At 36.4% G+C, this 25,424-nt stretch overlaps 1 protein-coding gene across 8 annotated transcripts in view; it reads left to right on the top strand.

The window, feature by feature from the left end:
- TTC21B (tetratricopeptide repeat domain 21B) overlaps positions 1 to 25,424 on the top strand; it is a 94,898-nt gene that overhangs the window by 61,470 nt on the left and 8,004 nt on the right. Inside the window, exons 23-30 of one of the 8 annotated variants that reach the window (XM_023188133.1) lie at positions 3,175 to 3,325; positions 3,523 to 3,684; positions 5,724 to 5,919; positions 10,837 to 11,061; positions 14,040 to 14,160; positions 14,421 to 14,474; positions 15,074 to 15,107; positions 15,230 to 15,625. In XM_023188133.1, coding sequence (XP_023043901.1) covers positions 3,175 to 3,325; positions 3,523 to 3,684; positions 5,724 to 5,919; positions 10,837 to 11,061; positions 14,040 to 14,160; positions 14,421 to 14,474; positions 15,074 to 15,078 — 914 coding nt within the window. In that variant the 3' untranslated portion in view covers positions 15,079 to 15,107; positions 15,230 to 15,625. Of the gene's footprint in view, positions 1 to 3,174; positions 3,326 to 3,522; positions 3,685 to 5,723; positions 5,920 to 8,689; positions 9,804 to 10,836; positions 11,062 to 14,039; positions 14,161 to 14,420; positions 15,626 to 18,532; positions 18,601 to 19,940; positions 21,417 to 24,082; positions 24,924 to 25,424 lie in introns of those variants that run through there. The other 7 variants (XM_023188129.2, XM_023188130.2, XR_002725543.2 and 4 more) reach the window with 7 other exon arrangements.

Genomic DNA, 25,424 nt, shown 5'->3' with positions numbered 1-25,424 from the left:
TAACATGTCTCCTTAGTTCTGTTTGCTTGATAGCTAGCTAACACATCCAGTCTGTCGTATCCTAACCCACTGCTCTCATGAAGACCCTTATCACTTCTCATCTGAACTAGTGCAGATTCCCAACTCATCTTCCAGCCTCTAGGTTTTGGCTGCTCCAGGTCATCAAAGGACTAGCATATCACTTCTAAAAATCAAAAAGTATCCCTCTGCTTAAAATACAAGATAGTGCTTCAGGGTAACGTCTAACATCATAGCATTATTTTAATAATAATATGGCCCCAAATTATTTGACCATTTATATTTCTTATCCCTCTTCCTCCACTTTAATAATATCAAAGTTACGAACACTCCCCATACTGTTCTCTGCTTCCCGATCTTGGCGCATGCCTTCTGCTACTTGGAATGCCTTTGTCTAGTAAGATCTTCCTCCTGTCCTTGAGGCTGCTCAAAGGTCAACTCCTATGTGAAATTTCCCAACTCCTCCAGGCAAAGTTCGGAATCCTGTGCTTTGTAATACCAAACCATAGCATTGTATGCTTGCCACATCTCGTCACCCTGTAACTATTTTGATATCTTCTTACTATCCGTCAATAAAGATGGACCAACTAAGTTTTTTAGAGGGTAATACACATTTTAGTTTTTAATGGATTTCTTAAGTGCAGAAATTTGCGAATGTCATGGTTAACCAAAAGACAAGTGAATGTAATTTAATCTGTCACTGGTAATTATAACTTGAACTAATAATGAATATATTTCAATAGTATATAAGACATATTCTAGAAATTGCCTTCCCAATGTTGACAATACTAGCAGTATCATGCAAAAAAAATTTAACCAGAAATTTTAACCTTTAGTTCTTGCTTAATCCAGTACAGCTTCCAGATGCTGTGGCTTTATTATGGGGTAGTTATTCTATTTCTTATCAAAATTTTTGGAAGTATAAATATTATTAATAACATTTGTAATTTATAAATATTTTTCGTGGCTTTATTTATATAGCAGCACTCCTACAGTCAATATTATAATACTATTTTAAGAAAATAAGTGGATTGGACTCAAAGAATTTGAGAAATTTGTTTGAATTCACATAGCTAAACGACAAGACCAATATTTGAGTTGTCTTTTTTGAAACCATATTCTTATTGTGCCCTTTTTAGTGATGCTAAAAGGTGTGATGAACAGAATCTCTGGACTCAAGATTGTGTGTCAAGGGGACAAACGATACTATCAACCTGTATTAGTTTAACATCCTGTAATTGAGTAGATACAGTGTTTCCAGCAGTTCTTTTTTTAAAGAATATTTTGTATTGTGGTGAAACATATATAACACGAAATTCATCATCTTAACCATTTTTAAGTGTATTGTTCAGTGGCATTAAATGCATTCACATTGTTTTGTAAGTCATCACCGTTACCCATCTCCAAAACTTTTTTACCGTTCCAAACTGTAAGTCGGTACACCAGTTCCTCATTCCTTTTCCCGGAGCCCCTAGCAACCATCATTCTACTTTCTGTGTTTATGAATTTAACTACTCTAGGCACCTCATGTAAGCTGTATCACACAGCATTTGTCCTTTTGTGTCTGGCTTATTTCACTTGGTATAATGTCTTCACAATTCATCCATGTTGTAGTGTATGTCAAAATTTTCTTATTTTTTATGGCTAACATACAATATACAATATTCCTTTATAGGTACATGCTACATTTTGATTATCTATTCAACTGCAATGGACATTTGGGCTCTTTCCACTTTTTCTGTCTATTGTGAAGGTTGTTGCTGTGAACATTGGTGTACAAATACCTGTTTGAATCTCTGCTTTTAATCTTTTGGGTATATACTCAGGAAAATTGCTGGATTTACATGATGTCATCTCTTTTCAAATAGCAAAATAGAGTCAAGGATAAATAGCTTTAAAACAAGCTTTTTTGTTTTTGTGTTTTAATTCTAGAAATTCAACCTAAGAACATGTTGATAATAGCCTATGTAAGGGTTTTTGCAAGTCCCCTACAAATCCCTAGTCCTGTGCTAACTGAAACTTGAGCACCCAAACATCTAAAAGACACCACTATAAAGAAATAAATAATGTGAATCATCAGTAAGTAAGCCCTTATGCAACCATTAAAATTCATGTTTTGGAAGATTCTTTAATGACAATTGGGAAATGTTTACTGTTGAATGTTCATCAAAATCAACATTAAAACCAATCAAAATCAAAACCCCAAATGTGACTCCAGTTTTGTATATATGTAAATAAACGTCGATTTTGTATGAATGTAAACAAAGAAATAACGTATCTTTGCTTACATTTATATATCAGTTGGTTTTCAAATATATGAAAGAAAGCACACCAAAATGTGCTAATCTCTAGCTGGAAATATGTTGATTTTTTTCTTTATACTTTTTATATTTTTTCCTTATTTTCTATAGTGTCTATACATTATTTTTACAATCCTAAAAAATATTTATTAAATTATTCTCAAACTTAGTTTGTTAGTGATAAGAGAGAATTAGATAGAATTGGGAGAAGGCTTTCTAGGAACCTGCCAGGAAATTATACCTGAGATCAAAGGAATGAATTAATGAATTAATTTTTTTTAGAAGAAGGTGAAACAGGATTAAAATATGGGAACTAATATGCTAAGGTTCTAGTATGGTAAGTTAGCATATGGTATGTTAGCTACATGTACATATCAAAGAGAGACTGGAGAAAAATTTCTTGTTGCCCACCCCATACATTATTTTGTCAATTGTACTGTTCCCACGTCCTTCCTAGCAAGAGTAAGTAGGAGAGCGGTTCTCAGAGACCTACAGTGAACTTGCCCTGTGCAATTAAATCGGTATTCCTGAACTACACAGTTGAAAGTCTAGATTACCTAGGTAGAGGCTGTTTCTCTAAGGTTGTGGTCCCCCAAACAGTAGAAAAGTTACAAGAAATATGCATTTTTCCAGATTTGCCTATGTAGATGTGACCACCCCAGCCCAAACTATATCATTTAGTAGATCATCTAGTTGGCCATACAGCGTCTTTAGGGACTTATACCCTGAGGCATTTTTTACTTATATTTAAAATGTACTTTATATAAGTAAATTATACACTAATGAAGTAGAATTATAACCAACAAAAGAAACAATATAAAATGTTGCCCATATCTGAAGTATTATTTGTTTCCAGATAATTATATGACATTATCTCGTTTGATTGATCTCCTAAGAAGATGTGGAAAACTCGAGGATGTCCCAAGATTTTTCTCAATGGCTGAGAAACGTAACTCCAGAGCAAAGTTGGAGCCAGGATTTCAGTATTGTAAAGGACTATATCTTTGGTAAATCTATTGACAAATAAATGCTACATAATTTTTTTTTCTCATTGTAAATCAAGTAGAATAAGCTTTTCTTTGTAGTAAAAAAAAATGTACGTTTCAAAATAGTTCATCAGTTTTATTTACCAGACAGATTATAAACTAATATAAGTTTTGTAGTCAGTGATTGAAATAAATAATTCTTTTAAACATCTAACAAGGTACACTGGAGAACCAAATGATGCCCTTCGACATTTTAATAAAGCTCGGAAAGATCGTGACTGGGGCCAAAATGCCCTTTATAATATGATAGAAATCTGTTTGAATCCAGATAATGAAACTATTGGAGGTGAAGTATTTGAAAACCTGGATGGAGACCTGGGGTGAGTTATTTGACATATTATCCTTTTTTAAAAAACACTTGTTGGAGATAATAAACAGGATACTATACAGAAGAACTAAATTCTAGGATAGCAATAATGAAAGGGCAGATGAATAAAATAAATAGGCATTTCATTGCCTGTTTCAGAGAATAGTTATTTTAGCAAATTGAATAGTTATTCAATAGATTAGTTATTGCTAACATAACTATTCTCTGAAACAGGCATGAAATATTTTTAGGTTTCCTAGATAATAATAGACATGTTATGCAGACACTCCCCTAATTGTAGAATTTGACAACTATGGCAAAAATTATCCACACAATAATAGTAACTAATTAACAAATGATAGGTATTTTCCAGACCCTGTCCTCTATACAACAAATGATAAGTATTTTCCAGACCCTGTCCTGTATACTTTCTATGCACTATCTCATTTGTTTTCTACAACAGTATTGCAAAATAAGCTGAGTCAACTTGTTTAATGTGATGGTAATGATGGAGACAAGATTTAGACTGAGTCCTGACTGCTGTTAGTGTGGTATACTGCTAGTCAATGGTTATTTATCAACCTGCATTAGTAGCCTGTCCTCTCTTTAGACTCGGGCAAGGCATGTGGGGGATGTATTAGGACATAAAGGGAATATGAGGTAATTCCTGCCTTCAGGAGTGTGTAATTTACTTAAGAGGCAAGACAATATCTGAAACCTTTCAATCTGCAACTAAGCATAAATGGATTTACATGGATATTAAGTATTGTCAGAGTTGATAGGAATCATAGCAGTGCATAGTATTCAGGGGAAGATGCATGGAGGAGCAGGAGAAAATTAATACTAGATTGCCAAGAGATTTCAATGACAGATTTTAATGCTTGGATTACAGAGACCAATTAGAGCAAGGAAGTGGCGTATGTATGGTTGTTTTAGGAAGGTTGAAGTAACATTACTGTTATGGAACTATAAGCTATCCAAGTGGAAATCTTCTGCAGGCAATTCAAAATACAGAACTAAAACTCTGAAGAGAGGTCACAGCTAGGGATAGAGATTTAGGAGACATCTGCAGAGTGCATAGTTGCAACTCCATGAATGGCCTCTTTGAAAGTGGTAGAATGAAGTAACAAAAATCTGAGAACTCAGTGTTAAGTTTGTTAACATTTAAGGGATCTGGAGGAGGAAGGAAGGTCAGAAAAGGGCAATCAACATGGTAGAAAGAGAACTAAAGCCGTGTAGTGTTATAGAAGCCAAGGGAGAAGAACTTTGAAAATGGTAGTCAACAGCGTGACATGTTTTAGGTAAGATAAGCCTAAGGTCTGAGAAGAAGACCAGTGGCTTTAGTGATTGGACTTTGAGTGTTTGATTTCCTTTTATTAATTGATTTGTGTATATGTGTGTGTTTGTGTGTATAAAACAAGAAAATTGCTATTAAATATTCAAATTGCACTTGAAATTGCTTTTTGACACACATAATTTCTGAGAGTCGGATAGGCAATGTGGTGAGGAGAACAGAGTAGACTTTATATGTCTGATAAACTTAGATTCAGGTCCTAGGTTTACCACTTATTGGCTGCGTGACCTTTAACAAATTACCTGTTTGAGCCTCAGTTTTCCTGTGTGTAAAATGGATTAAACATAGAATGAAATAATACAGTATTTGTCACTTTTTCCTCCTCCTTTTCTTTCCTTTCACTTTTTGAATAGATGTATGTTAATTTTATGATTCTACTTATAGTTTTATATTTGCTGGAATGCACACATTTACAACATGTAGATATTGTCCAACTTTTGTCTTCATTCTAGAGGAAATTAATGCTTAATGGTGTTTTATTGAGTCCCTATTAATTTTGTTTAAAATGCATTGTAACTGTGCTTCACTTTGTATTAGAAGAGAATGAGTGACATTCTTCACAAAAGATTACTTTTAAATGAATGACAAAAAGAGTATAAAAGAATGCCCAGAGCTTTTTTGTACAAAAGCCAATTCTAATCTCAATGAATTGTATCATGAGTAAGAGACATAAATGATTTATTTTTAATTATATACAGTAATTCAACTGAGAAGCAAGAATCTGTGCAATTGGCAGTAAGAACAGCAGAAAAACTTCTTAAGGAACTAAAACCTCAGACTGTTCAGGGTCACGTACAGCTTCGCATAATGGAAAACTATTGCTTAATGGCTACCAAACAGAAATCTAATGTTGAACAAGCATTAAATACCTTCACTGAAATAGCAGCATCTGAGGTTAGTGGATTTTCTTTTTCAGCTTCATATGTTATCTTTATTTGGTAGTATAGAAACATGTATTTTGATTAGTTATTTATTTTCTGAAGAAAGATTGACTTAATTACCTGTTTTGTTTTGTTTTTTGTTTTGTTTTGCTTTGTTTTGTTTGTTTGTTTGAGACAGAGTCTTGCTCTGTAGCCCAGGCTGGAGTGCAGTGGTGCGACCTCGGCTCACTGCAAGCTCCGCCTCCCAGGTTCACACCATTCTCCTGCCTCAGCCTCCCGAGTAGCTGGGACTACAGGCGGCCCACCACCACACCCGGCTAATTTTTTGTATTTTTTAGTAGAGACATGGTTTCACTGTGTTAGCCAGGATGGTCTTGATTTCCTGACCTCATGATCCACCCACCTCAGCCTCCCAAAGGGCTGGGATTACAGTCATGAGCCACCGCGCCCGGCTTAACTTTTATTAAAAATTAGGTATATAGTTGGGCATATACAATGTCCCCTTCTTTGCAGAAGAGACGATGTTACTGTTTTCATGTGTTGTTGATGTATTTCTCTCTACTGGAATGTTAAATTCCAGAGAAAGGGAATTCTTCAAAAGTACGTAAGTTAATTCTCAAGGGAGCCGCTTTATCCTCTGGAGAATTTCTGTGTTGTAGATGTAGCCAAGATTAACTTACTAAGTGGAAGTAAACACCTGGCTGCCCTGGTATCTTACCTCTTCACTTACATGAACTTGGAATTTTTCCAGCTATATAGCTACATGAGAGCAATACTGACAGCTTATAACTTAGTCATACAAATCATTATATAATTTTTAATTTTTTTATTTTTTTGACACAGAGTCTCACTCTGTTGCCCAGGCTGGAGTGCAGTGGCACAATCTCAGCTCACTGCAAGCTCCGCCTCCCAGGTTCACGCCATTCTCCTGCCTCAGCCTCCCGAGTAGCTGGGACTACACGCACCCACCACCACATCCGGCTGATTTTTTGTATTTTTAGTAGAGGTGGGGTTTCACCGTGTTAACCAGGATGGTCTCAATCTCCTGACCTCGTGATCCACCCGCCTCGGCCTCCCAAAGTGCTGGGATTACAGGCGTGAGCCACCGCTCCCGGCCACAAATAATGATATTCTTTGGCAGCACTGAAATAACCTCCTGCAATCTTTTCAGATTTGTTATTTTCATAGTATTATTCTTACAAAATCAGAGGCTTTCTTCTCTTCGCTGTGCTCGAATCCACCTTTTTTCCTTTTCTTTGAAATGGAGTTTTGCTCTTGTCACCCAGGCTGGAGTGCAATGGCGCGATCTCAGCTCACTGCAACCTCCGCCTCCCAGGTTCAGGCAATTCTCCTGTCTCAGCCTCCCAAGTAACTGGGATTATAGGTGCCTGCCACCATGTCTGGCTGTTTTTTGTATTTTTAGTAGAGAGGGGTTTCGCCATGTTGACCAGGCTGGTCTGGAACTCCTGACCTCAGGTGATCCACCTACCTCGGCCTCCTCCGCTTTTTTTCTTACTCTGTAGATACTGTTTTTGCTTCCCTCACACAGCACTTTATTTCTTCAATTACTTGATATTAAGAAAGGAATTCTAGATACCCTCCCATCAGGAGTTGGTAAGTTACTTTTAAGCATATTCATTGGATTTCATGTTTGTTCTTCCATTCAGTGATGCTGTAGGCCACTGGAAGCTCATTTTTTGTCTCTCAGAGGACACACAGAATTTTGCTGTGATTTCTTGTGGTTCAGTGGTCACAGTGGCAACAATAAACTACCCAAAGCCCTATATGGTGAACTCTTTCCCCTCACCTTCCAGGGCCCTGGAGGAGATTGAGATGTCAGGGGTTTGGGAGACCTGCAACTCATGTTGTGGCTTGGGTACAAGTATCCTAGATGGCAGCTTTATTACCACACTTGGAACAAAAGAGCAGGGCAGCATGTCAGCAGCAGCCCTCCAAAGCAATGCCCTTCTGCACACATTGAAGTAATGTGCTCAGGGGTCATGCTCTGTTGAATTGGCTTTGTGGAGCAGATGGATGACAGCTGCTGAATGAAGACAGAGCAGAAGTAGAGCAATCATGTACATCTAAGAGAATCTCTAGGAACATGAGGAAGTGCAGTCTCATGTCAAGTACCATAGCTACTGAATGCTGTGATGTGCTATTCTATCTCATAACAATGAGAAAGTTTATTTTGACTAAATCCATTATCCCTACTGTGAAGTTTAAGAGAGGAAGAAAAGCCAAAAGCAGTGAATGATATTACAGCTATTTCCTAGAAAGACTATGCCTGCTTTCTGTTGATGAGACTGCATTATTTTTTTAATCATCCTTATGTATGTGGTTAGTAAAATACTATCTTCAGATCTGTTTACTAACCATATTATTCAAAAGATAATGATATATGAGCTGAAGTTTCATAAGCATCAAATTTTATCTCACTTTTTTTCTTTTGACTCATAGGCTGCATATATTCAATATAATGAATATTCATTAAGCAGCCAGCAAGTGCTAAGCATAGTGGGAAACACAAAGATAAATAATGTATGGTCCCTTTTTTCAAGTTTCTCATAGTCTATGGAAGACAAGGCAAGCATACTGACTATGATGACTTAATACAAAGCAAAATACGTTACATTTCTTACTAGAATTGCAAATAAAAATGCTGTAGGAGACAATATAAGGAGAGTTGGGGGACCCTTTTGTAAACAAGGTATGATTTAAGAAAAAATAGGATTTAAGAAATAGGTATGATTGAAGAACCAGGATAAATTGCATTTTAACAGGCAGAAGTGAAGACAGTGTGTTCCAGAGGAAGAGGAAAATGTGAACGAAGTCAGGGAGGCAGAAAAACATAGGGTATGTTCACAATCCTGTGTGTCATTTAGAGGGACTGTAAAAGAGGTATGTGACAGGAAATCATGGAGGAAATGCTGGAAGATACATTAAACCCAAGCTAAAGTGTTTCCACTTGCTTTCATTGCATCACCTCGAACCACAAAGATGAGATGTTTGTAATACAGCTGTATTGTCCACATCCGAGTCTTGTCCTTTGCAATCTAAAGTTACCGCAATTTAGAGTTATTGAGAGACAGAGAGAGAGAAGCTGGCTGTAGGTCTTAGAATGTCTGCACCAGAAAGAAATACCTAATGCAGGGATTAGAACTCAGGTTTGCTTTTAGAAACTGTTCTTTAGTTCACGCAGGAGTGATCAAGTTGTGAAGAACCGATAGATTCTAATCAAACTCAAAGTGTAAGTCAGAGAGGTTATTTTTATTTGTGTAGTGTAGGGAGAATGTGGGACCTTTTAATAGGACCCTCCTCCTCTTAGGCTGTCCTAGGACCTCGCTGACAAATACATAGCAGACCTGTATTTTCTCTCCTCTCCTGGCCGACCTGAGGTGGGCTGGGTTAGGGAGAGGGTGAGGCTCTGTTATTGGTAACATCCTACACGTCTTCGTAATCTACAACCAATTGGTTGGATTTAACACTCAAACCATTTTGCCACCCCTTACCTAGAGGAACAGATTACATCTTGGAAGTTTATTGATAGACATAGAATTTGAGGTAAGGAAGATTTTATTTATAAAAGCTGTTTTTATAAAACCCTGATGTACTGCCCTTCTCTATTCCAGAGTTATTTCTTACTTCCAACCATGATCAATTGGACATTGAACATTTTACCACTCTCCTTTTTCAATATTCCTTATCAGTTACCCAAATTTGCTATCTTATAGTATACTTCTATTATAGTAATGATATCACCAGTCCTCAGTCACAATTTCTTACCCTTTGTTTTTGTTTTTATTTTGAGACAGGGTCTCATTCTGTCTTCCATGCTGGAGTGCACTGGCATAATCATAACTCACTGTGGCCTTGAACTCCCAGGCTCAAGAGATCCTCCCACTCCAGCCTTCTGAGTAGCTGGGACTACAGGGGCTGGCCACCACACTCAGCTAGTTTTTCTTTGTTATTTTTTAGTAGAGGCGAGGTCTCGTAATGCACTAGCCTTAGCCTCCTGAAGTGCTTCGATTACAGACGTGAGCTGCCCACCTGGCCCCTTTATTTGTATGTTAAGCTGAGGCTTCTTTATTAATGCATCAGAATCCCTCTGCTGAAATTTAAGAAGCATCCTACCTTAATCAGGAACATACACATTATTGCTTATGAAAGTTAGTTGTCTGGATAGATCACTAATGGCCTCCATTTTATATGAATTCTCATTAACCTATTGGTTTCATAGAGTGACATTCTCTGACTTCAAACTCCATCCAAAAGAATATCATATAGATTGTTTTAGGAAGCTGCAGACTCCAAATCTAAAAGCATAATTTAAGGCATGAGTTTATTTCATGTACTTTCCAAGTGGTGAATTAATTATGTGCCTTATTTTTAACATTTCTTTGTTCAAACTTTATTGGGAGAAGAGGTTTTTGGATAAAAGGAGAAGGGAGGGGAATAAAGCAATAGAAGTCATAATGGGTAAGGACCATCGTCAGGTAAATTATTGTTACTCGTCTTTGACAGGTGAAAGAAGTAAGGAGCCTAAATGTTAAATCTGAAATACAAACTGCTCAATAAGGATTTTACTGAAACAGTTTTATTTTTTCTGTTTCTATACAAAACTAAAACATGACTATTTGAACCCCATTAAAGATAAAATCTCACTAATTATTGTAATTGTGTGCATATGGCATCTGAATAGTTGTCATTGTCTTGAATTATCTTGACCACACAGTACTTGACCAAGTTTCTTCATGGCAGCTTGAGGGTATTTGATGTGTTAAATAATGACTTGTAATCACAGTTATCTGTAATGGAACTAGAAATAGAATCCACAAACTAGTTCTCATGTAGCATTTTCTGCTTTCTGTATGTTTTTGAGACATTTATATTTGTGCATCTTGTGGTCTAAAAGTTTATTTTCTTATAGAAGGATCATATCCCAGCACTCTTGGGAATGGCAACGGCTTACATGATCTTGAAACAGACTCCACGAGCCAGAAACCAGCTGAAACGTATTGCGAAAATGAATTGGAATGCTATTGATGCTGAAGAGTTTGAGAAGAGTTGGCTGCTACTTGCTGATATTTACATTCAATCAGCAAAATATGACATGGCAGAAGAACTATTAAAACGATGCCTACGTCATAATAGAGTAGGTGATTGAAGAGTAGAAAATAATTATTGACCTTTGCTGCATGAGCTTTCCATATAGATATCATTGAGTGTTAGTCCATTTCCAAGGATTCCTGTGTGATTTTTGAAAATTAAATGTTCATTCTTACCACAATCAAGAAACAAGCATTAATAATAAGAAAAAAGCCGTTTGTCCTTTAAAGTTTAAAAAAAAAAAAAGATTTATGCAATTTCAAGTTTCAGCTGTAGTGATGCCCTACTTAACGGAAAATGTTTTTGGAATGTCAAACGTTTGCCTGTGATTATCCATCTCATCCAAGAACTAATGAAAATTGCAGAAGAACATTAATTGCGGACGTCTGTCCCTCCCATTAAGAAATACGCTTGATGAATTTACTGCAGCTGCATGTCATTTTCTCATTATTAGAATCTATTATGCATAATATATTTTGTGGGAGAAAGTCTTTTCAGCTTTTAATTTCATTTGTTTAATAAAAATTCCTTATCTTTAGGTATAAAATTGAGTATTATAAAGTCCTTAGAATTTAAGACTTTTTACTAACATTTTGGTGTTTAATTACAAAAGATGTCATTATAGCAGTTCTTTAAAGTTAAGATTTATTTTTTTGTTGAGAAATAATTGCACACAACTTAGAAATGATATTTATCTTCATGTATTCATATCAATTACTTCAAAATCTTAATCACAGTAAATCTGTTTTATTCTCCTTGAGCAAATTAGATTACAAATGGACCATTTATTTTTAAAAAACGAATTGTGATTATCTAGTACTATTAAGATTCTTTCCTAGGAACTTAAGAACCTGAATGATCCAAGCATTTATCAATGTATAAACTATTCTAGATGATTAGTTACATAAATTTTATATTAAATTGGCTTTGAAAAGCAGAATGCTCATTAATAGGTTTTGAAAATCTAAATTGCTTAATAGATTACCCTTTCATATCTAGTCTAGGATTAACCAAGATTGCATGGGAATTTCAGTGCACACAGAATTTCAGTTTGCCACAACGCTGATAACAATACATTGCATGGCTGAACATGATGGCTGCTTTAGAAGCTTCATTCAGCCCTGCTGGTTGAATATGTTGATATTGAAAGCATGACATTTAAGAACTAAAGCTTAGGAACCTTGAATTACATAATTTTAAAAATGGAAGCCATCCATATCTGGGGCAGGAAATGTACAAGACGACACTAGACTGTCTTGCTGTACCAGCTGATGAAGGAAGCTATCCATGATGATTAGAGTTTGTGCCAAAGATCTAGGGGCCAACTTGAAGACACCTCCAGCAGCCGAAGTTGGGATACTTTAAGTATCGATAAGAATGATAACTGCAATATATTGAAACACATAAAATCTGTTTAAATCCATGACTTCTCAAAGATCCAAAATAGAAAAAAACAAACAAAAAACCTAATTGGTGACCACTACAGTATGCTAGTGAACTGACTGCTCTTTCTAAAGCTTGCAAATAAATATCCTGCCTTTTCTATACAGAATTGGTTAACCAAATAGTCAATGAGACGTTTCTCATCATAGACATTTTCCAGCTAACAAATGAAGAAAGACTGATAGACTGTCCCCATTTTTCAACCCTGGTAAATTTATATATGGATATAACATCACAAAAAGATGGAGAATCAGACATTCTGTGCTTCCCAGTAGAAGAACATACATCAATGGCAGGGCTAGGGTTGGGATGAGACAAGTGAAACACTCAGTAGTCAAGATAAATAATAATTTAATGCAGCTGTGCTGAACTTTATTGGAGCCTGAGTCAAAAGAGAATATGTGCATTCCTATATTCATATTTTTATGTTTTTTAAAAAATGGGTAATTGGTAATAGTTTTAATGAAAATATTGCTGGTGAGATTTCTTCCATTAAAGTGAGAAAAGTAAAATGATAAGAAATTAAGTTTAGGTATAAATAAAATGTTCAGTCTTAAATGTAGTGATTTTTAATATATACTTTCAGATTCTTCAATATTTTTAAACTCATATTCTCAGAAAAAAATACAATTAAGAAATATACAAAAACACACATCCATGTTTTTATGCCTCAGGCTCCAGTGTGGCTTATCATGGCACTGATGTTAGAAGTAGATTCACCCCTCCCCTCCAGAATCAAAATGGAATCCAAACCTCTAATTACAATTTCCAGAAAATGTCAGTGACATAGGAATATGTTATATAAACACCACAAAGATGCAGTCAACTAAACCTGCGTTGTGAGAAATTTGGGGATAAATGTTCGTTTCTATTGCATTTCTTTTCAAGAAAAGAGACAGAGACAGACAGACATACTAAAGGGAAACCTCTAGATCAAAAAAGACTAGATCAAAACATTGACCACTTACAATGTTTGGTCCTTATTCAGTCCTCAATCTAACAAAAACAAATTATATTGAGACAATTAAAATTTGGACAGTACTGGATATTTGGTGCTATTAAGGAGTCGTAAACATTTTAGGTGTGATAAAATTGTTTCTGTTTAAATAACATCTTTAGAGATGCACACTAACACATTTAGACTTAGTTGATATAATATCTGAGGATATTTTCTGTTAATACAGAAGGGTAGGTTTGTGAGATAGAGGTGAAACAGTATTAGTCACGAAATAATTGTTGAAGATAAGGGTTTGTGGAGTTCATTATGCTCTTATCTCTGTTTTTGTGTGTGTTGAAATTACTCATACTAGTGTACATGTGCTTGTGTAAAATACAAATGTCCTGTTGTATATTTCTGATTCTGTAAAGAAAACCCTGATTCTGCAGATTTGTAATGGAGACTTGCCATCAGAATCATTTATTAAGTTCAGTAAAAAATTTGATTGCCTAGCCAAGGTTGAAAACCATTGTTTGATTTGTCATTTAAATGGGTTAATATGATTGACCTCTATAGTCACAAACATCCCATAAAATCTTAGTGATATCAGGTTTAATCTATTGATGTCTCCCATTTTTCTTCAGTCTTGCTGCAAAGCTTATGAATACATGGGATACATTATGGAAAAAGAGCAAGCATATACGGATGCTGCCTTGAACTATGAGATGGCATGGAAATATAGCAATCGGACAAATCCAGCAGTAGGTGAGTTTGGCAATCACCTAGATTTTTCACGGAAAAATTATGTTTTATTTATTACTTTTCATTTAAATGCATTTGATTTTTTTCAAAACGATAACCATTGAGTCAATTTTCATTGTCAACCTTTCTGAAAGGAGAATAAATTTTATATTTATAACATATTATTACCTACTAATAGTTCAATTTCCTGAGTTCCAAACTTGTCCTCAGTCACCTCAGTGTACATCTAGTCTAATTCTGCCCCCTTCTCTTCCTTCTAAAAGGAGGTGCTATTTTGAAATTGGGAATGCCATGGAAAAAGATGTTTCCATTGCGAAGTAAGTTAGGAAAATATTGCATTAAATTTAATTACACAGGTTTCTTTACTTCTCAAAGCTGTTAAACACTAATGTATATTGTGATGGATATCACAGAGGGGCCGTGTTTCCCACAATTATTTGACCATGGGCCATTTTTTTTTCTCCTGAGCATCATCCACTCCCAGTGTTTTATAGGCTGTTAGTTTGAGTAATGCTAATCTACAGTGTCCCTAACAGAGGTGGCATCAGAATATATGTCATGACCAACCTCTCCCCTCATGCCAGGGAGCTCATCCTCATGTTTGTGTACTCTTTCTTTGTTTTGGGTTGAAATATGTCTCCTTGAAACTGCCCAAGTCTGTTTTCCGGAGCAACCTACAGAATGCCTCCCTCTTACAGATCATGACCCTTTAAATTGCAGTCTTCTGTTCTGTGTCCTAGGGCTTCTTTTCAAGCCATCTGCAGTTACTTGTCCATTCTTCCTAAGATTGAATTCTGTCTGAGTCTCTCATCTTCCTTGTTGCTGTCTCCTGGAAGCTCTAAAATAGTGTTTCCCAAACTGTGCTTTGGAACACTTAGGGAGATTTTAATAATTATTATTTTTTTAAATTAAACAGAATGAAGTATGAAGGTGGTAGATGCCATGGCCATGTAAGTTTGGAAAGTGCTGCTTTATTTTTCCATGCCCCTCTAACCTGTTGTACCATAAATGAAAAACCTCTTAACTATGATTTGGCTAGTTATAATTAAGCTATTTTTTTTCTTTTGATTAGGCATTTTGTCGTCGTTAATTCAGCCTAAGATGGCATCAGTCTTTTCAGCAGCCATGTCACAGTGTGAATTCAATTTTGATTTGCAGTCAAATGAGTCACCCTCACACTAACTGCTGTCAGCTCAGGTCTTCCCTCATCTTTTAGTTTCCTGGAGTCTGTTCTTATACTATACTAGACTTGTACAAAGCACAAGAACTAATGATTTTATAGTATTTTTTATTCTAAGGTATGACATATCTTTTAGAATAAAGTCACCTCATAAAATAAAAAGTCCTTAAATATCCTTAAAATATTAATTTTGACACTTTATTCCACAGAAGGAATGAACATAGAAGTTAAATTATTTATATATTCCATTCCTTGGAAGACCTCAACAAATAAAGAGATTCCAAATGACTAGTTCTTTCATTGTGTCATCATTGTATTTTGTAGATTATTTTATCAGTTCCTCCAACTTTGCTTTGGTAAACATTTCTTTCTAAGGCTCTCTATTAATTCCTCAATTTCATCCTTAAGATTGTCATTGCATCTAACTTCCTCAACCTGCCTGCCAAATAAACAATGCATTTCACTTTTTCAGTTGTCAGAAAACCCTTAAAATCGTGCTCATGGCCAGGCGCAGTGGCTCACGCCTGTAATCCCAACACTTTGGGAGGTCAAGGTGGGCAAATCACCTGAGGTCAGGAGTTCGAGACCAGCCTGGCCAACATGGTGAAACACCGTCTCTACTAAAAATACAAAAATTAGCGGGGCATGGTGGCGGCCACCTGTAATCCCAGCAACTCGGGAGGCTGAGGCAGGAGAATTGCTTGAACCCGGGAGGTGGAGTTTGCAGTGAACCGAGATCGCACCACTGCACTGCAGCTTGATTGACAGAGTGAAACTTTGTCTCAAAAAAAAAAAAAAAAAAAAAAATTATGCTCATGCTCTTTCCATAGATTTCAGGATTGAATATTGTCATTATGAGAGGCACCAGGATGAATGATGAATGGATAATTTGCTTGACTGCAGTAAATTGCAAAAATTTATTTATAAATAAAGAAATATATATACACATACATATATACACAGCCACATCATTTTGTACACCCTAAATATATACAAGGAAAAAAAGAAACACACTAGGAACAACTGAGATCCAATGAGAGAAGAAACTATTCATGTTGCCCCCTTCATACCCATTCTCAGGTTGCATGACAGTCATTAGACTGTGTACAATGTTTGTGTTCTCTCTGTCTCTCCTGGTTGCATGTGGTTGAGTTCTAGTAAGTGTGGCAGGTATAGCACAGCTGCAGTGCACATTTTCTTTCCCCTTTTGAGCTCTTTATTTCCTCTGAAATTTTTGTACTAGGTCGTGTATCAAGTTCCTTCCAGTGTTAAAATTCTGTGATGATAATATATTGAATGTTTACATATAAAAAAATGCTAATATTTTGTGGTATTCTAAGGTTTTAAAAACCATTTCACAAGTATTTTATGTGATTTTTAAAATTATACTAAGAGTTAGAGGGAGGAGTTGTTATTCCTGGTTTAGCAATGAGAAAACCTGAAAATGACAGCTCAAACCACTTGCATAAGATCCCAAAGCTAGTCAGGAAGCCACAAACCAGAACTGACATCTTGACTAGTTTCCATGTAAGTATGTTTGGCATGCCATCTTAAAAATTGCTTTTCTTTTTGAATGTCACAAACCCTTTTAGTTCATTTTAGAATTTGTTGGTAATGACATCAAATTTACCTCTCTAGAACGTCGTATTTTTGTCTAAAATCTGAGCTGTGAGATTCTGTCATAGGCCCTGCGCACGTGTGCCTGTGTGTGTGTGTGTGTGTGTGTAGATATATATATATACAGTCATGTGTTGCTTAACAGTGGAAATATTCTGAGATATGCATCGTTAGACAATTTCATTATTGTGTGAACATCTCAAGAGTATACTTACACAAACCTGGGTGGCAGATCCTACTACACACCCGGGCTATCTGGTATAGCCTATTGCTCCTAGGCTGCACGCCTGTACAGCATGTTACTGTCCTGAATGCTATAAGCAGTGTGTGTATGTAAACGTATAAAAGGTACAGCAAAAATACAGTATTAAAATCTTTGGGACCACCATGATGTATGTGATCTGTTGTTAATGAAACATCATCATGCAGTGCCTGACTATATAAAATAGTATGAATTTTAGATCATTTCTATTTCTTTCTTTTTACTACCATCTGATAATGTTAGCCAGTAATTCTTTTCAAACACTTAAAATTTTAAACATTTGGTTTGGTACTTTTATTAGAGCCCTAGAGCACTATTCACATTTCTTATTTCATATTTTTAAGAGGTAGAGATATTTATTATTACACATTATTTTATATTGCATTATATCTTGTTTACTGAGTGCACAGCTACTGTTACTTTTCTTGTCTTCTTTTCTCATTTTTATAGCATGTTACAGGAGAACAACATCCATTAAAAGTAATGTCTTAAACATTCTTCTAATTGTTGATAGTAGAGATGTGGCATTTCACTATCAGTGATTGTGATAATTCTTACCAGTCATTGATGACTAATCTGCCTTCCTCTGTGTCGCCCTCCTACGTGCTTTGTCTTTTCGCCATACTCCAAGTTCATCAACTCCCTATGTGTCCTACCACTGGCCTTAATCCACGCAGTTTCCTCTGTCTGAGAGTGTCCTTGATTCCCACTTTAGGCTAGTTTATGCCTCATTCTTCAGATTTCAGACATCTCTTGATACCTTCTTCTTCCCCGATTCAGGTTCTTTATGGTAACTCTTGGCCTGGATCTTTCTTTCATAACATTTATCTCAGTTTTGAAATTATTCATTTACTCAAGAAATTATTTTAAAATGTATTTTTTCTCCTAATAGAATGCAAACCTCATAACTGTAGGCATCGGTTTGCCTGTGTAAGTGCTAAATAAATCTGTACTGTATAAATGAATGGCTGTGTTGTCATTTACTGCCTTATGATGAGTTTTTACTATAACCTGAAATAAATGAGACTTTTCTAGTAAGTTATAGAAACCACAGTTGTGGAATAGCAGCTTTCTGACCAATCAGTGGATTCACCGTGATCCTTTTTTCCAACTCCACTTTCTTTTCTTCTTACACTTCTTTTGTGTCACTCTGCCTTCTATTATCACACAACTTCTCTGTATAGTGTAGTTTAGTTGTTCATTCACCAGCCTCCCTTACAGATTCTCTAGTGAGTAAGCAAAGAGAGGAGGAGGCGAGGAAAAGTAATAGTAGCAGTGTACTCCATCATTCTGTTTTATGGTTTTTGTCTTAACAGGATACAAACTGGCATTTAATTACTTAAAAGCAAAAAGATATGTGGATTCAATTGACATATGTCACCAGGTAAACACTTAAATTTAGATTCCTTAAAATTTTTCAGATGCACAATTTCCTACTTTTTAAAATCTCCAGATGTATGTGAATAGAAGTAGAGGATATATAATTTTAGTTAAATAATTTATCAAGTATGTTTAGGAAGATTATCCATGTTCAAAATTTAGAAAATGATGTTCACCTGAATAAAAAACATGTTTTTACTTTGAGATCAAATAATAAAATGTTTATGTCAATTTAAAGACAAGGACCACTGAAGGGTACATATTAAACAATAAACCATAGAATATTTACATGTATGGAAAGGAGTAGGATTAAAGAGGTGGAGTAAAAGAGACTTTTACTTTAAAAATAAATAAATAAAAAGGACCAGTGGGAGAAACATATTAAATAAAATTTAGTCTTTAAGTTAGCAGATATTTGAAGACAGTATAGATTCTCCAGATCATTGTTCTGATTAGTAGTTCTTGTGAATGTGTCTGAATCTGGTTATTAGAGAATTCAGATTGATCAATTAGAGATAAAAAGGAATTCTATTAGAAGTCATTCAATTACATTCTGTAATTCATCCCCTACGAAATGATCACCTACTAAAATGACAAATATTTAAATTATGGTTTTAGAATTTGCAGAGTCTCTTTATATATACATTGTCCCATTGATATTCCATATAAGACATTCTATTAAATATTGTGAGGACCTCCAAGAAAAGTTCCTTAGAAAAGAATTTTGTAATGCCCCTTATCCCACAGAGCTATCTGTTAGCATCATTACAGTAAATACTTGGCCTTAGTAATTGTGGTTAGTTACTGAGTCTCTGTAAAGCAGTATTTCAGTCAGGTTAGGGTTGTATGCTAATGTAAGGCTATATATTAGGATCATTTTTGGAGTTATTTAAAAAAAAAAACAAGTATCTCCCCACTCTTAGACTCGGTAGATCTAGAAATATGTATATCTCAAGATTATTTCAGGTAAAGCTAATGTGGGCTGCTGTATAAAAGCCACTTTCTAAGGGTTTATCAAATATTATGAATGAAAAGCTAAATTACAAAACTATGCTAAATCATTGATACATAATTGTTTTATACAACTCATCTATTAGCTAGGCAATTATATTTGTTATATTTTCCACATTTGATATTCACATTCTATTGTTCTCATCTAACTACCGTTAACATAAAGGAATCATCATGTTACATTTAAAATGCCACCATTAAAAAGTGTTATAGCCGTTGTAGTATTAGTACAAGGAAATCTTAATTATAATGCTCATTTCTAGTAAATTTTGTAGCTCCATAGTTTTTGATCATTAGTTACAAGTTTTTGTGGGTTCTTTATTTGTTTTGCAGGTTCTTGAAGCACATCCAACTTATCCAAAAATCAGAAAGGATATACTTGATAAGGCCCGTGCATCTTTAAGACCTTGAAAATAATTTTAACTTAGGTGTTGGTTTAACAGGAAATGAAAGAAATCTAACTTAAAGTTCTTCCTGTTCAAAACAGGTTTGAGCTCAGTGCTTTGTTATTAGAAGTATCCCCTTTTTTGTCCAGCAGAGGTTGCTGCTGTACATCAAGAGAAGTACTGTGGTACTATGTGAAATTGGTGTTTCCTAATGCAGTTGAATGAGAGCTGGTCTATTTGACTCTGTTTTGATTAGGTACAGATTTGGTGACTCTGTGGTAAAAACTATAATTATTTCTATAAAGAATATTTTGTTAAAATCTAGGTAATTAAATACCCTGTATCTTTTCTAAGGAATATTGTTTATTTTAGGAAATATATTTAAAATGCATTGTTCTCTTTTAAAGTGGTTTTGTTATATTCTTTTTTTTTTTTTTTAAGATGGAGTCTTGATCTGCCACCCAGGCTGGAGTGCAGTGGCACGATCTTGGCTCACTGCAACCTCCGCCTCCTGGGTTCACGCAATTCTCCTGCCTCAGCCTCATGAGTAGCTGGGACTAAAGGCATGTGCCATCACGCCCAGCTAATTTTTTGTATTTTTAGTAGAGACAGGATTTCACTGTGTTAACCAGGATGGTCTTGATCTCCTGACCTCGTGATCTGCCTGCCTCGGCCTCCCAAAGTGCTGGGATTACAGGCGCGAGCCCATGCTCCCAGCCTGTTTTTGTTGTATTCTGTGTTGTTTCAAAGATTGGAATAAATCTGCCTGCAAATAACTCATGAAAAAGACAATATATATATTTTAAATGTATATTTTAATAAAAGTTTTATAAATGTATGGTTTATATTCCTCTTGGAACTCAAAAGACGTGGTAAGTTTTGCAAAATCAGGGTAAGCTTCCCTGCATTCTGTAATGTTAATAGGTGGTGCTATATTGCAGAAAATGTAACTTTCATTAAAAAATCTTTTTTGGAAGAGGATAAAGAGTGTGTGTTTCCCTTTCCTTTCTTGAGCTCATTCTTCCTGCTTTCAAGGCTGCTGTGGTCTTAAGAAATAACCAGGACCTGAAATCTCAATTTTTAATAGGTCCCTTACTAGGGATATTTAACCTTAGCCTAGAAAACTTGTTCTGCAGGTGTAATTTCAGACACTGTAACATTTGATGGTAAAGGCTGACCAAATACTTTTGGTCAGCAGGGAGTCACAAAGCACACCATGTGAAGGCAACAGTTTCCCCAGCTCTGTCTAACAGCACCCTGGCAGAGAAGCTTTCACTCTTACACTAAATTTAACCTAATCTAGACTTAATCCTTAGCATTATTTTTAATTTCTCATCTACATCTTTTTCAATTTTCCTTAAAATTGTAGTAAACACAGTCCTCAATTTTATTTGCATTTACAATAAACAGTATTTATAAGTCATTTGCTGCTTTTTATTAAATGTCCTGTGTTTGTTTTGAACGACATTCTCTTGTTTCTGATCATTTCTCCCATTTTTCAAAATCCTTTTCATTTCAGTTATGTTATAAAATTCCAATATTCCTCTTTTTACTTAGCAAAACAGTTATGTGCGTGTGTGTGTGTGTGTGTGTGTGCTTTTTTTTTTGTTTTTGTTTTTGAGAAAGCGTCTCACTATCACCCAGGCTAGAGTGCAGTGGTGCGATCTTCCCCACTGCAACCTCTACCTCCTGGATTCAAGCAGTTCCCCTGCCTCAGCTTCCTGAGTAGCTGGGACTACAGGCGCACACCTGACTAATTTTTGTATTTTTAGTAGAGATGGGGTTTCACTATGTTGGCCAGGCTGGTCTCGAACTTCTGGCCTCAAGTGATCTGGCTGCCTTGTCACCTAGCTTTTATTTATGGCATTTCATAGAAATGTTTAATAATAAGAGCATTTATAAGGCACTTCATATATGTTAAAATGCTTTTATATTTCTTACATTTGATCTTAACAAACCTATAATGCCGGAATTATTATCCCTGTTTTATAAATCTGGAATCATGAAACATTACCTCTTTTTCTTTAATTCAGGTAGAGAAATATCTTTCGGCCTGAGTGGACATTTTTTTTTTTTTTTTTTTTTTTTTTTTTGAGACAGTCTTGCTCTGTCCCCCAGCCTGGAATGCAGTGAGTGGCACTCACTGCAACCTCCGCCTCCCGGGTTCACGCCATTCTCCTGCCTCTGCCCCCCGAGTAGCTGGGATTACAGGTGCCCGCCACCACACCTGGCTAATTTTTGTATTTTTAGTAGAGATGGGGTTTCACCATGTTAGCCAGGATGGTCTCGATCTCCTGACCTTGTGATCCGCCCACCTCGGCCTCCCAAAGTGCTGGGATTACAGGCGTGAGCCACCACGCCCAGCCTGTGAGTGGACATTTTTAAGGACAATGCTATGGACTGAATGTTTGTGTCCCCCCAAACTTCATATGTTGACATCCTAATCTTTAATGTGATAGTATTGGGAGGTGAAGCTTTAGGAAATAATTATAAGGCTGAAGCCCTTGTGAGCGGGATTGGTGCCCTTATAAAGGGGACCCCAGAGAGTACTCTAGCTATCTTTCTACCATGTGAGGACATAATAAGAAGTCAACTATTTGCAACCAAAAGAGTGTCCTCACGAGAACCTGGTGGTTCTGGAACCGTGATCTCAGACTTCCAGCCTCCAGAACTGTGAGAAATAGATTTGTTTTGTTGATAAGCCCACCGGTTTGTGATATTATTGCAGTCGGAGCTGACTTGGGCAGAAATCACATAACAGAATGCCTTTAGTAGTTCCAATGAACTTGCATCACGGGATGCTAGAATCATGGAAATTGGATAGAGAAATAGAGCATCTGTTCTCTCAGCAAGACATTTCCAAGTCAGTTTTCCTATCTGTAAGAGGAGAGGAAGGTTTTGTTTGTTTTTTAAGCAGCCATTTATTTTGCACCTGCCATTTGTTAGATGCTATTTTAGGAACTTTCCTTACTTTATGTCTTTTAGTTTTCAGTCAGCTATTAAGAGAAATAATATTCCCACTTTTCAGATAAGAAAGATAAGACCTGGACTAAATGATTTGCCCAGGGTCACAGAGAAAAGTGTCAGAACCTGAATTCCATACTGGCCCAGTCAACTTCAAAGCCTCTGCCTTATTTATTATATTAAGATGCCTTCTATAACTAAGAGATAATGTGTCTATAAGAAAAAGTGATCGTGTCTACCTCTGGCTAGCAGAAGAAACTGACTGGTGTATCACAGAGATAGCTAAGTAATGAAGAACAAGATGAACTGAGTGGAATGAACAGCTGTTACAAATGGAGAAACTATCAAAGAGCAGTCTAATTGAAGAGCAGTGTAGTGTAGCAGTCAAGAGCACGGATCTGAAATCAGACCAGCCTGGATTTAAGTTTTGGCTCTACCATTACCCAGATGTTTCATCTTTCTCCAAGTTACACACTCTCAGCCTCAGTTTTTTCACCCATAAACAAGCATATAAGGATAATAACCTGCCTCAGGTTGTAAGGATTAAAGGGAACTTATATAAAACCTATAATGAATCTGACTCACTAGGCTCTTAATAAATAGTAGCTCCTCTTATAAGCAGAACAGGGCCAAGTAGTAATTACAACTGAGAAGAGAAAATGCTGTTCAGAGCAAGATGAAAAAGGTGAGTAAAGTCCCTTAGAGAGCTCAGCCCTACAGGATTTGAGATTCTCATTCATTCATACCCTCTCTCCTTCCCTCCCTTCTCATTTTTCTGCTTCAACTACTTCCCTCTTTTCCTCTCTCTCTACCCACCAAATATTATGCTAGACTCCACATGCAGCATGTCATTTTATCCACCTTGAGCTTGCTTTTGCCCTGCTCTTCTCGCTGTGGAATTCTCTTCCTCCTGTCCCTCCCTTCACCCCCACTTCCTACTCTGAGCTTCCTTCTCCAGGTTTGCTCCTTCTTTCCATCAGGTATCACTTTATCACCACCTCCTCAAAGAGGCCATGTTCATGTCCAAGACCATAATCTCAAGTAGCCATCCTGTGATTCTGTATCATATTATCCTTTTTAAACTTTGTGCAGCACTTACTACCTCTGATGTTTGTCTTCTTTAAGGATTTGATTGCCTCATGTGACAAGCCCAAGATCTGTGACAGTTGGAGCTCAAACTAGGCAGTCTTGATTCCAGACTCCTCTAAACTAGTATTTCAAGGAACTAAAGCCCATGACATGTTAAATGGAAGTTTGGGGACTTACACTCAGGATGGAAGCAGGGGGACACAGCAGAAATGAAAGAATTTTCTGTGGATCTGAGATCTGGACACCTGCCCCCCTCATGGTAAGTATGCAGTTGTAAATTTAATGTACTTTTGACCTTAATTCAGCTAGTATGGTGAACTGGGTCCCAAGAGGAAATAGCTTTCTTCCCCAGAAGTCAAGAACCTAGAGCAAATCTGGAAGGCTTTTATGCATGGACAGCTGAGGAAGCAGGTTGAACTTTGCACTAGAGTAGAAGTGGATAATGGAATCACTATGGAAACCAAAAGACCAATTAAGAATCTGACAGGAGCAATCCTAGTTTGTGACTGGAGATGACAAGTGAATAGCTTTAAAATTGGATCATATAACAGCATTCATGCTGATAGATTTTTTTAAATGCAAGGTTGGCAAAGGTACAAGGAAACCACCACATTCGGACGCTGCTCGTCAAAGTGTAGCACAGCCTTCCTGAAGGGAATTTGGCAGCACAAAATAAGAGTCTGTCGTTTAATCAAGTGATCCCATGTAGAGAAATTTATCACAGGAAATATTCCGAAGTTTTCTCAAAGGTTTCCAATTTTAAACATTGTAACAGTGAATTTTTTGCTGCTTTTGGTTATCAAAACATCCAGCATGAGGTTGTCAAATATGTAAGATTTGACCAATAATATAGTACTAGGTAGTTTTTGAAAACTATTTCAAGGGTTTATTTATGTATTTAATTTTTTTGGCTCATGCCTGTAATCCCAACACTTTGGGAGGCCAAGGCGGTGGTTTCCCTGAGCTCAGGAGTTTGCAACCAGCCTGGGCGACACGGTGAAACCTCGTCTCTACTAAAATACAAAAAATTAGCTGGGCATGGTGGTGTGCGCCTGTAATACCAGCTACTTGGGAGGCTGCGGCAGGAGAATTGCTTGAACCTGGGAGGTGGAGGTTGCAGTGAACCGAGACTGCGCCACTGCACTGCAGCCTGAGCAACAGCAAGACTCCATCTCAAAAAAAAAATTTTTTTTTTGAAAGATTTTAACTGCTAAAATGCTCACAAAATAAGTGAAAAGGCGGGCGCGGTGGCTTAAGCCTGTAATCCCAGCACTTTGGGAGGCCGAGACGGGCGGATCACGAGGTCAGGAGATCGAGACCATCCTGGCTAACACGGTGAAACTCTGTCTCTACTAAAAAATACAAAAAAAAAAAAAAA

This window comes from Piliocolobus tephrosceles, chromosome 11 (assembly GCF_002776525.5).
Source record: "Piliocolobus tephrosceles isolate RC106 chromosome 11, ASM277652v3, whole genome shotgun sequence".
NCBI classification, from domain to species: domain Eukaryota; kingdom Metazoa; phylum Chordata; class Mammalia; order Primates; family Cercopithecidae; genus Piliocolobus; species Piliocolobus tephrosceles.
Note: the sequence above shows the minus strand (reverse complement) of the source record. Positions and strands in the feature narration are given on the sequence as shown.